General features: G+C 46.9%; 2 protein-coding genes across 8 annotated transcripts; one reads left to right on the forward strand and one right to left on the reverse strand.

The window, feature by feature from the left end:
- Positions 1-819: 819 nt before the first annotated feature.
- On the reverse strand, positions 820-7,959 carry HSD11B1L (hydroxysteroid 11-beta dehydrogenase 1 like). Of its 7 annotated transcripts, none has more exons than XM_041416876.1 (8): positions 7,859-7,959; positions 6,681-6,997; positions 5,889-6,019; positions 4,618-4,729; positions 4,151-4,242; positions 3,069-3,162; positions 2,595-2,760; positions 820-2,392 (listed from the first exon to the last, which is right to left on the reverse strand). In XM_041416876.1, the coding sequence occupies exons 2-8, from the start codon at positions 6,763-6,765 to the stop codon at positions 2,206-2,208; spliced, it is 867 nt and encodes a 288-aa protein (XP_041272810.1). In that variant the 5' UTR covers positions 6,766-6,997; positions 7,859-7,959; the 3' UTR covers positions 820-2,205. The 7 variants fall into 7 exon arrangements, with proteins under 7 accessions (XP_041272810.1, XP_041272802.1, XP_041272793.1 ...); XM_041416868.1 differs by lacking the exon at positions 7,859-7,959 and adding an exon at positions 7,082-7,396; XM_041416859.1 differs by lacking the exon at positions 7,859-7,959 and having other exon boundaries at positions 6,681-6,776; positions 6,904-7,396.
- MICOS13 (mitochondrial contact site and cristae organizing system subunit 13) lies at positions 7,721-10,664 on the forward strand. Its single transcript, XM_041416919.1, has 4 exons — positions 7,721-7,776; positions 8,921-9,077; positions 9,822-9,873; positions 10,307-10,664. The coding sequence occupies exons 1-4, from the start codon at positions 7,748-7,750 to the stop codon at positions 10,402-10,404; spliced, it is 336 nt and encodes a 111-aa protein (XP_041272853.1). The 5' UTR covers positions 7,721-7,747; the 3' UTR covers positions 10,405-10,664.
- The last annotated feature ends 1,353 nt before the right edge of the window (positions 10,665-12,017 follow it).

Genomic DNA, 12,017 nt, shown 5'->3' on the forward strand with positions numbered 1-12,017 from the left:
GCACTGCAGATAGGCCTGAACATTTTGGAGAGAGGGAGCTGGGGGTGGGCTGGGGAGAGAGAGAGAGAGAGCGCACATCTCTCTGCTCAACACGAGCAAGAAGGAGAAATACATTCCTCCAGGATTAGGGCACAGTCAGCTGCTCAGCTTGAGTCACTCATCCACCTTAGCACCAGCCTGGTTAAGGATCCGGAGAGCTGTCTTACCTTTCCAAGGGCTTCTGCAGACAAAGCTCCTGGGATGTGGTGCCAGCCCCTACCCTGAGCACTCCGTGATTAGGCTGAAAGCACAGGAAACCAGTCCCCTTCCTTAGAGGAACTGCACTGCCTCCCCACACATGGCACAGATCCGTGTTTCACAGCTCTCCATGGCAACTGCATTTTCTTGATGAAGGCAGGAGAAGATGAGAGAGTGTGAGCAGATGCAATCTCCAGCACAGCTAGAGAAGGCTCCCAGGGGCTGCACACTGCCTCCCTGTGTCGGATACCAGCACTGGGGAGTGGGCAGTTCTCCTTCCAGATGACACAGGACGTTTTCTCCCTCTGAATTCAGCAGGAGGGCTCTCCTCATGCACCCGCTGCAAAGCTTTCCCCAGCAGATGCAAGGAAAATAGGATGAAAGAGGGTTCTGTTCTGGGATTTTCACCCCAGCACCCCCCCAAGAGACAGATTATACATTATGCAGCATATACATATATATATACACACATATATATATGTAGGGACAGCTCTATACACTATTTACACAAACTCTAAAGCACAGAATGTAGTTCAGAACTGGATTTTAAAAAGATCCCCTGGGAGTGGGGGGTGTGTGTCATCCTGACAAGGCACATCCCTTGAACAGTTTGGAACAGTCTCTACAAAAGTAAGGAAAGGAAAGGAAAGCAAGGCAGAACAGACCAACAAACCCCAGAGTGATTAGGAATGAACGATTTCAATATTCAGAGTTTGATAAGGTACCACAAACGTGTGTGTGAGGGTGTGTGAGCACATTGAAATAGGGACAAGAGAGTTGGTGGGGTAAAGTTGGTGCAATTGATACTGAAATGGGCTATGGGGATTTTGGAGAATCTCAGCCAACTCTCATTCTCCTCCAGTTTGCCCTTTGTTCAGGTGTTTGTGGCACAGTCCTTTAAGTACCTTCAGATCTCCTCAACCACCCTTCTGTGTCTGACGCTGAGAGTTTATGAGAGGTGAATGAAGCTGTGAGAGTCTGTGTGTTTCTATAGTCCATGTTTACTTATTGTAAATACCATTTTTATACTTAACATCTATTATGTATGTGATTTGTATAATGTACTTTATTTCTGCTACAAGTAATTTCATGAAGTTTAAACTTAGTCTAATTTTGAACAAAACAAAAAAAAAAAAGAAAAAATATGAACAAATGCAAAATGGGAAAAAAAAAAGGACTTTGGGAATCCTAGGTCAAGCTGGTTTAAAACAAGCATTTACAGTTTCTTCCATCACAGTTACTGATGTGACTGTACAATGTTACAGGTGCGATACAAGCTTTGTCAATGTCAAATTCCTCACTCTGGTCAAAAAAAATCCTAAATTTATTTAATAAAAGTTTTACTTGCTAAGTACCTGGGGCTTTACTTCCTGTTGTTAGCTGCACCTGCTTTTAGGTAATGCTTACACTTGAAGACATTGCCAAAGCCCTGGGCTGATTGAACCGGTCACACAGGGTCAGCAAACAGGCCTTGGCCCACAGAATCCAGGGGACCAGTATTTCTTCACAGGGGAAGCATCAACTCATAACACCAACACATTAAAAACTTGTTTAATTAAAATAGAGATAAAAATTCTACTTAGAGGAAGCAAGAGGGTTCATGGGATCCAAAAGTAGTGGAGGAAGGATGTCCCAGGAATGTACAGCCATTGCAGGACATCCTGTGCAGACAGACAGGGGCTAAAGCTGGGGCTGAGCAAAGCTGGATGCTGTCAAAGTGAGGTGAGGCTGAAGGAGGAGGGGAGATGGGAGGAGGGCTAAGGCAGAGTGAACAGTGGGAAAGATCTCTGACTGATGGGTAACAGCAGCAGAACCATGGCTGAAGCATGATGACAGACCATGAGTCATGTTAGGAAAATGGGACTTTGCCACCACTGCTGCCCTGCTTGACAGCAGTGGTTGAGTGGGATGCTTAGTGGGATGGCAGGAATGTGATTAGAAGGGCTGTAGGATGAGACTGGGCATGCCTCAGGGACTGCTGTAGTTATAGAAAGTCCGTAGCACCTGGTTGCCGCTGCTGGGGAACAGAGCCCAGAGGCAGCAGAGCTGCTGCAGCCACCGCGGGTAGAAAATCTCATGTGCCCGAGCGGCTCCGCCCCGGACGATGGCGAGCGCGGCCTCGGGAGCGGGGGAGGCACTGAGGTGCACTTTGCCCCTGCAAGGCAATGGCGCAGCGTCACTCGGAGCCTGCTGGGGTTCGAGCTGGGCACGCCGATCCCACAGGGCTCTGCCTGCTCTGTTCCATAATGAACAACCCCTGTGGTGTGCCCAGGCAGATGCACACACCCTCTTAGAGTTGCTGTGCATTTTTTTGCACGTTTTCAAGAAGGGATGTGTTCCTGCAGACAAATTCATACCTGGTGTACTCCAGTGCTGACTCAGTATCAATCAGGCCCAGGATGCACAGTGTGACTGACACATCTCTCTTCTGCATGATGAGCTCGTGGCGCAGGGAGCTGAAGAATCCATCCAGGGCAAACTTGGTGGCAGAGTAAGAAGTGGTGAAGGGAGTGGGCATTTTCCCTGGAAAGGGAAAAGAGAGAATGGAAAACCCCAGGAAACTGGGTGTAAGGAGGATCCATGGAGAGAAGATGCAGGCTTTGTCATACTGTATCAACTCCTGTTCTGTTCTGTGAGTCTCCCTTTATGCAAGTATATTAGAACACATATTACTATATTATTATGTATTTATTATTATTATATACTGTGAAAAGCACAGTGTGAAAATATATTTAGGAGTTGAATAACAGAAATATAAACAGTATATATGAACAGTACTGAGAATCATTGTTTCCAGAAGGCCAGCACTTACTCCAGGTAAAGTCACCAACCTGTGAGGGAAGAAACAACCACCAGAGCACCTCTGTTCTTCTCCAGGGTGGGAAGAGCTGCTGTTGCAAGAGCCACATAACTCAAAAAATTCACCTGGAATGATAAATGTAGACATGGAAGAAGCAAGAGGGTTTGGAAGCATGAGCCAAGAAAGTCAGTAGAGTGGTCAGAAATGGAAAGGAGCATGGTTTGGAATTGCTTTTTCAAACATAAAGTGAGAGAAATCATCTCTAAAGATGGGGACAAACATTGCATCCATCAGTCTTTCAGATTCCAGAAAAGGCAGTGAAGAAGATTGAGAGCAAAGGTTATTCCTGGGCTTTAACATACACATTTCCTGACAAGAATACAATTAGTTGTCCCTGCTTTTTCTTTATGCCTTTCTTTATTCTGCAATCCCTACCAAAGACACCAGAGTCTGTTTGCTCCCCTTCTAAGTTTCTCTTGACTGTGCTCAAACTGCAATGAGGCACAAAATTCAGTATCTCTTCAGAGTCTGACTGCTCTCTTAAATTATATTAATGTCTTACCTAAGTCCCCACTGTCCAGCAAAAAGCCTCCTTCCAAAATGAAATACAAACTAGTATGACCCACCTGAATGAAGAAGACTGAATCAAGAAAACAGCTCTTCATTTCCATGGCCCCAAAACCTGGCACCAGGGTGATTCTACAGGAAAACTCTAAATCTGTGAACAGAAACTCAAATGGCAGACACCATTTCAAACAACTTTGTGTTCTGCACTCGTGCACGTGCCATAGACCAGTAGGAAGTGCTGGCTGCTCACTTAGAGACCTTCCTGAACTAAACACAACTGCCTGGAACTGCCCATCAATCCTAAACTCCTGGGCTAAAGGGAAGTAAGAAGGACAGAAGGAAGAAGTCTGAAATTCTTTCCAAACATTCCTCTTCACAAATGTACAACGTCTGAGCAAAACACCTCTCTAGCAACAAAGCCTCCAAACAGGAATGAAGCAAAAGGATTGTTCTCAACCCCTGCCACAGACATGGATTTGCCTTGGAGCTTGTAAAGCTGTCCTGGGAGAAGCCAGGCTCAGCTCCAGGGGAGCTGGGAAGCCTCACCTGCATGAGCCAGCGGGTGTATTCCACATCTCCAGCCCACTCCTGGAAGCGGTTGGTGCCGATGTGGTTCAACACGAGGTAATCCAGGCCCCCTCGGAGAGCAGAAAAAGCAGTCACACAAGGGGCCCATCCCTGACCATCAACCAGCAAGCTCAGAAATGCCAGGAGGGCTCAACCACTCCCTCAGAAGGCTGGGAAGTGCTTTAACCATGGAAACAGATTAAATATGCCCATCTGGGAGCAGCTTTGACTGCTCCTCAGGAGTAGAACTGAAAGGAAAACTGTTTGACTTTGACAATAACTCCCTGAAATGATGTTTCAGCATGATTCAGGATCAGAACTTAGCTCTGGTGGTACATCTATGTCCTTAACACCTTTCTCAGTTCAGGGAACTGAAGCAGGAAGCTCCTGCTACAATGAGAACAGTGCACACACCTGAAAGCCAAAGAGATGCTCAGGATGCTTACCCAGCTTTTGGACAGCAAACTGAACCACCTTTTCAGGCTCTGAAGGAGAAGACATATCTGCAGGGATATAAAATATCTTCTTTGCTCCGAGCGTCAGGCATTTCTCCATCACCTTGAAAAAGAACACACCCCAAAGATTAAACTATTTGAAAAAAGATGAGGGGGAAAGGGCACTATAAAGCACATACCACAGTCAGTGAGAGTCAGTTCTGGACAGAGATACACTTTAATTTAAAATTTACTGCTGTTTGGGCCATGGAGAGCTCATTCTGCATCCAGACTTTGAATCTGCATCCTGCAAAGAGTTACCTCTATTTAACTGTCTGCTTAAACGATCTACTTTGGGACAGGATCAAGATTCACTGGAAAAAAACCCAGTCTTCTTCAGGGGAAATCTTCTGGAACAAGGGTTATGCTTTACATTGAGTTCTTCTCTTTTTTTCCAAAATAACTGGAAAAGAATTCATCTTTCATAATTCCTTTGCTATGTTGAGTGTGTGAATGTGCCTGGCAATGATATGCAGTTTTAGCTATTTGCTGAAATAATGCCTTCCAGTCATTAGGAGCTATTATTATGCTCACTGTCCCCAACTCACCTTTTGCACCATTTCACAGTGAAGAACTTTCCTTGGAAGTCACAAATGCCCACAATTAAAGAGTTACCCTTTCTAAATATTGTCCTATTTCATAAAGTTGAAGAAGTCTCAACTGTTGGAGCTGGTCAAAAAGCATTTACAAAAAGTCTTGAGTTTTTAACAAAACAGCTACAAATAGAACAATTTGGACTCTGAAAATCTTCACAACGTTGCACAGGAATTGTAGTTCATGGAGTATCTCAAATTGAAGAGGACCCATAAGGATCACCAAATCCAAATCCCTGTTCCTCACAGGACTCCCTGAAACCAAACCATATCATTAAGGATGTGGCCCAGATGTTCCTTGAGCTCTGATAGGCTTGGTGCTGTGACCACTGCTCTTTGGGGAACTTACTCCAGGGACTGATCACCCTCACAGTGGAGAACATTTTCCTAATGTCCAGCCTGAACTTTCCCTGATGCAGCTTCACACCATCCCCTCGTATAAATAAATGTTCAGGCAGTTAAAAGCTCAGGCACTGTATTTGCATCTTCTTGTACAGGCCAACTTCTCTTCTGGGTTTATGCTGAACATTTCCAAAGGAAAATCTATCATGCTGACAACTAATTTTTTTGTTGGTTTGGTAAAAGCCTGAATCTCTTATGTCTTCCCCCATACAAGGAGGAGGCTCTTACCTTCTGCAGCACAGCTTCCCTTCTGGCAGTCAACACAATTTCAGCACCAAATCTGGCATAGTGATATGCTATCTGCTCTCCAATCCCAGCACTGGCTCCAGTCACAAGAACACGGGCACCAGACAGGCTCTCTTTTTTATGGGAAAGAGAATAAAAGATACAGAAGTAAGTGAAGGAAAGAGCAGAGGAGCTGCCCTTAACTACTGACAGAGCTTTAAAAAAGAAAGATTCACCTAAGTGCTCAAAATTCTTGGTGCTTCTCCAAAACTAGAAGAGGCAGGACTGGTGATGCAATGACATGATGATGGCAGCTAGCTGTGTCACAGGGCCTAGCCTGGGTTGCTAGACCAAAATCTTTCAAGAACTAAGTTGTTTTTCACCTTCTGAGAAGCTGTACAGAAAGCAGAAATCGGGCTATGTGCCTTCTGCATATCATTTACTCCTTGCCATCAGTCTGGAGACATATCAGCCCTCTTGTGCCAGGCACTGCACACCTACAGAGACGGTTCTTGACACCAAGGAATTTACAACCAAAACACAGAAAGAGCAAGGTAGTAGCAAAGTGTCGTTTTTTCCCCCACAAAGACAGAAGGATCCCTGCTCTTAGACCATTTCATCTTCCTCTTTGTTTCAAGTTTCTCTTTGTTTCTGGGAATGAAACATTGCTTTGGGGCCACCAACTCTAGTAAGACTATGGGCAGGAATGAGACCATCAGTCAAAGTTTGGAAATTCAACATCTTCCCTTGTGTGACTTATATTTCAGCTTGAAATCATCCCCCTGGTGAGCCTACCTGGGTTAAAGTCATCTTTCCAGAAGAAAGCTATGAGCCCAGCTACAACCCCTGCAGCACAAAGCACTTTTCCAATTGGCTTCATATCCCTTCAAGCTGTAACGAAAAAAGTGGTCTTGAAGCTGAGCACTTCAGCCAAAATTACACCGTGTTCTCCTTTCTCTGATGCCTGAAGCCAGCTTGGGAGTGGCACGTCAAGGCTTTTGTAGAACCGAGAGCCCACCTGAGGGGTCTCTCCCCCGGGAGCCACAGCCACCTTGGTCAAGAATAAAAAGGATCTTTCACCGGTAATTCCCACAGCGCTCTGCACTCAGAGGCTACAGAAGAAAAAAAAAACCCTCGTGTCTAATCTTAGAGAACTCTAAATTCATTAAAGACTAATGACAGCTGGCAGCAGTGACCCCAAAACAGCCGGATCTCGGCAGGGAGGCGGCGGCAGAGCCCACAGGACGGAGCCTTGTCTGGATAAGAGCAGCAGGATGGGCTGCTCCGCCACCACGCTGCGACACAGCGCGACAAAACGAGCGGCGGGGACAGCGCCACAAAGGCGCAGGAGCCGCGCTCGGCCCCCTCACACCCTCAGCCCGGCCCGGCCCGGCCCCCTCACGCCCCTCAAGTCCTGCCCGGCCCCCTCACAACCTCATACCCTCAAGCGCTGCCCGCCCTGCTCATCCCTGCCCTGCCTGTCCCTCTCACACCCCTCAAGTCCTGCCCGGCCCCTCACGCCCCTCACACCCCTCCAACCCCTCAAGCCCTGCCCGGACCCTCACACCCCTCAAGCCCTGCCTGGCCCCCTCACGCCCCTCAAGTCCTGCGGGGTCCTGCCCAGCTCCTCACGCCCCTCAAGTCCTGCCCGGTCCTGCGCGGCCCCTCACACCCCTCACGCCCCCAGCCCTGCCCGGCCCCCTCACGCCCCTCAAGTCCTGCGGGGTCCTGCCCAGCTCCTCACGCCCCTCAAGTCCTGCCCGGTCCTGCCCGGTCCTGCCCGGCCCCTCACGCCCGCCCCTCCCGCGGGCGGGGCGGGCGGGGCCGCGCGCGCCCGTGACGGTCCCGGCCCCGCCGCCGCCATGGCCGCCCGCCTGCTGCCCGCTGTCAAGTGAGTCCCGCGGGCCCTGCCCGCCCTCCCGGCCCGGCCCTCCCGCACCCTCCGCACGGCGTTTCCTCCCCGTACTCCCCACCCGCCCCTCAGTGCTCGCCGCTGTCCCCGGCCCGTCCCCAGGCCCGCGGCCGGCCCTGTCCCTCGGCTGTGCTCGCCTCGCTCCGCGCCCTTGGCCTCGCCCGCCCCCGCGGCTCCCCGTGTGTGTCTGCACTCGCCGGGAGGGCCCTGCCGCTGGCTGCGGGCATGCACACGTAACATAAGGCTGGGAGTAGCGCGGGGCTCGGAGCTGTGGGTACACCCACAGCGAGGCGGTGCGGAAGGGTATCCTTGGGGGCCGGCAGTGCATTTCGGCAGAGAAATCACTTTTCCCCGAAATGCGTGTGAATACACGACTTTAAAAATTGGTTCTCTCTTCTCAGCCGTCTTGTATCTGTCCTATGTCCTACTACTGCAGTACCACTGTCTGCCAAATTTTGGGTTGTCCCCTTGTTTTGCTGTTTTTTAAAGGGAAAACATCTCTGCTGTGTGAGTCTGGGGAAGTCGGTCACCTCAGACCTCTCTTTTGTAATAGAAATGCCAATAAATGCCAAATATTCCCTTCCCTTTCGTAGGTTGCCATCACAGCTGTAAAACTGGTGACTGCACATCGTACAGGGAAACTTTAAAAGCCTTGGCAATGCAAGCACCATGGCCAGGTGGTCACTGGGCTGTAATGAGCTTAACAAGATGTTGGTGTCTGTCAGATTTATTAGACAAATAGCAGATTTATCAGGAAGAACCACATCATTAACATGGATGGTTTGCCCTCTGCAGAATTCTTTAGTTGCTTTTAGCAGAGGAACATGCCAGTGATTCTCAGGCTTTAAAAAGTGGCATGTGCTCTCGAGGAATTTGACACTTTCTCATTTTTATATTGAAAACCATCACTGATAAAATGTGAATTAGGAGTAGTTTCAAGGGGCTGACGGGAAATAGTTGTCCTGGGAATGCAAGGAACATAGGAAGGTATTTTTCTGCTGATTTTTACCTACAGTAAGACATGAGGTTTCTTTACTGATACCCTCTTGGCAGTCACAACCACTGAGAGAGATGCACTGATGGTCAGAACAGGAACTGAACTGTTGTGCTTCAATTCTTTCAGGTTTCTGGTCAAAGGAGGCCTGGCTGGAGCTGCTGTGTACGTGGCATATGACCAGGGGCTGCTGGGCAGTGGCATAGAAGGTGCTGAAGCACTCAAAAAAGCTCAAGAAACGCTGCCTCCAGCTATCCAAGAGTGGACAGATTACCTGGGCTGGGAGGTAAGGGCTGCTCAGGTGATCCCTGCAACACAAACACCTCCTCTGAGTCAGGAAGAGAAAATAGGGGGGTGATATTCTGATTCCAGTGAGGCTGGCAGGAGTTTTACTGTTGAAACTGGATTTCACATGGCAAATATTTTGAAGAGGATTGAAATGGAAGGCAAATAAAATGCTAAATTTGGGGCAGAGACATTGCTCACAGATGTTATTTCAAAGGAGTGGGGTAAGCAGCCTATGCAGGGTCAAGGGGGGGACTGCAAACATGCTCTGGGAGGTATTTCACTCTGTAGTTTTCTTCTGAAGAATCCTGCTTGTTTTTAAGGAAAACAATGAAAATATTATCCTCCCAATTTTTCCCTGTTCAAATTGAATTTAAATTGCTTGAAGAGGCCCCTCTTCTATGAGTAGTTCTTAGTTTTTAAAATCCTCAGAAAATAAGAGACCTTTGCTTAAAGTTTGAGAAGAGTTTTCATATCACAAACAATTACAAACTAACAGAGGCAGCCATGGAGATGCTTTTTCAGGAGCACATGAATAATATATTCTACCTTTTGCACCTACTTTGTATTGCAGGAAAGAGCAAAGCCCAGACTTTAAGCATCATGTCTGGTCTCTTTTGAGGCTTATGGAGAGTAGGCACCTAAGTATTTTTGAGATTTGAGGTCAAGAGGCTTTGCCAAGGTGATGTGAATTCCAAGTGAAACCCCTCGAGTGCTGATATTTTGTCTCTCTCTTTCTTTCTAGCTCCCATCCACTCCAAAAATTGACTTTTCCTTCTCTGCTTCCTGGAATAAAGGTAAAATAACTGCTCACTAACTGAGTCTGAGCTAAGTTTTTGGCTTTTCAGAAGGGGTGAGCATTCCCTTTGTTATTAAAAATTTAGACATTTTTGTTTGAAGGCCAAAGCATGTTATAAATACCTAGTAATATATAGGTTTTATGGTGCAGCAAAGAGTCTTCATGTAATTGTGGGGAAACACAATCCACAGATAACTGTGACATGTCCAGCATCACCCATGGAGTCTGTGGCAAGGCCAGAAATAAAACAGGACTTAAACAAAGAACTGAGCTCAGTCCTGTAACTGTCTAAGCTCATGTACAGACCCTGAAGTTGTTATTTCTGTCACAAATGCTCAGGGCTTAGAGAGATCTACAATGGTGGTGCTGGAAATTGGGAAATTTGTCTTGAATGATGATCTTGGGGTAATTCTTCTCTGCTTTCCTTGCAGGAGTGCACACAGTCATGTCTGCCTTGTCTGTAGCTCCCACCAGGGCCTGTGAGTACACAGTGGAAGGCTGGAAATATGTGAAGGATCTTGTGAAATGAACACGTTCTCCAGGGTTCAGGATTCTCTCAGACCCCTCTGGAGGGCAGCCCAGCCATGTAAGGGCTACAATAAAGGACTTTGGCAGAATTCCCTTTTGTATTTGGGTTGGTTTTGGCCTGCAGAGTGGAATAATTGCTTTGTCTTAGCACTGATCCAAGGCTCCAGGAGTCACAGATAGTTGTGATGAAGTGATGGCCATGTGCTGAGAACAGCTTCTGTTCTAAAGCTTGGAAAATAAAATAATTATTCTGAAACTGAATTAATCTTGAAGGTGAATGCCATCTAATTCAAACCAAGCCAACAAGAGTTCAAAAAAAATTTAAAAATCCAAGGTAACAGTAAAAGATGCTGTAAAAGATGGCCTAGGAGGATTGCACAAGCACAGGGGAGAGTAACTGAGCAAAGTTCATCTGCATCAAACCTTTTGTTAGCTTGCACCATACCCCAGTTGGCAGACTGTGCACATTTTCATTTTAGTGTGGATGAAAACTTTCACAAGGTCACTTTTCAGTCACAGCCCAGGCAAATGTAAGGAGCACCGGTGGCCTGGAGGGCACCACTTGTAAAATAGTTACAAATTGATTCTGTGTTTTTAAACCTCTTTGATAGGATTGCTATAATTACAGAATGTGCCAAAACACAGCTGCAGAACAGGGAACAGCAGGATGAGTCCTTACTCAAGTCAGGAAGCAAATACAATACCTGAGGATGAAGAAGGATTTGCAGTTTTGTTTCCTTTTTTAACAAATAGGTACATGATGAAGGCAACTGCCCAGAGATTTCAGAGGATTTGGCGAAGATGCAAATGGCTTTAAAAAGTGCTTCAGTTAATTCCTGATGGATGGGTCCATCAGCAGCTCTGAAACCTCATGGTCCAGATGGAAGCTTCAAGCTCAGTAAACCCTGGAGTTGTGTCCTGCAGGTGCCAGATGCTTCACAGCACCCCAGAACCCAAATAACCTCTGTTGATGCCCCATTTCTTCTCTAACTTTCCAATGTTCACTGCTCTTCAAGCAGCACAACTTTGGTTCTAGGTGTACTCCCCCTTCTCACCGGGCCAAACCTCCCACTTAGGAAATCCTGACATTCATCTAGAGTCTTCCTCTCTCTGGCTTTGCTGTGAACCAAATGGAACCATTCTGAGCAAAGCACACCGTGTACAAACAGAATACTGCACCTCTGCCATGCTCAGAACCTGAGTTCTCCATGCTGTTCAGAATCTTCTGAACCACTTCTTTGCCCTTTGATGATTGCTCTCCAAACTTTATCATTGTAATATGCTTTCTCCACTGATGAAAGAAAAAATATCTTCGTGCCACTCATAAAAAAACCCCTTCTCTAAAGATGGAAAATCCCCCTGTGACCCTACAAATGAAAGTAACATTTTTTTTCCTCTTGGCTTCAGAAAACCCATTTTAGGGTAAGGCTAAGGTCATGTTGCTCCAGACATGTCTGCACAAAGACAAATAACTTGGATATGACAAAACAACAGATCATTTGCACCAATCTCATTCATGTTAATTCCTCAACACAAAATTATGCCAAAGCATAGCCAGTGGCTGCTTCTAAGGAAATTATGGACTGCTAGGTAAAATTACTGGGCTGTAAGACT

The sequence above is a fragment of the Onychostruthus taczanowskii genome, unplaced genomic scaffold, assembly GCF_017590055.1.
Source record: "Onychostruthus taczanowskii isolate IOZ18803 unplaced genomic scaffold, ASM1759005v1 scaffold106, whole genome shotgun sequence".
NCBI lineage: Eukaryota > Metazoa > Chordata > Aves > Passeriformes > Passeridae > Onychostruthus > Onychostruthus taczanowskii.

Excerpts from the sequence above, each read along its gene's own strand:
- HSD11B1L (XM_041416876.1), bottom strand. The coding sequence starts at position 6,765 with ATGAAGCCAATTGGAAAAGTGCTTTGTGCTGCAGGGGTTGTAGCTGGG. Across the intron at positions 6,020-6,680 it reads GAAAGATGACTTTAACCCAG|AGAGCCTGTCTGGTGCCCGT; the intron begins GTAGGCTCACCA and ends CCCATAAAAAAG. Across the intron at positions 2,393-2,594 it reads TCAGCACTGGAGTACACCAG|GGGCAAAGTGCACCTCAGTG; the intron begins GTATGAATTTGT and ends ATTGCCTTGCAG.
- MICOS13 (XM_041416919.1), top strand. The coding sequence starts at position 7,748 with ATGGCCGCCCGCCTGCTGCCCGCTGTCAA. Across the intron at positions 7,777-8,920 it reads CGCCTGCTGCCCGCTGTCAA|GTTTCTGGTCAAAGGAGGCC; the intron begins GTGAGTCCCGCG and ends CAATTCTTTCAG. Across the intron at positions 9,874-10,306 it reads CTCTGCTTCCTGGAATAAAG|GAGTGCACACAGTCATGTCT; the intron begins GTAAAATAACTG and ends CTTTCCTTGCAG.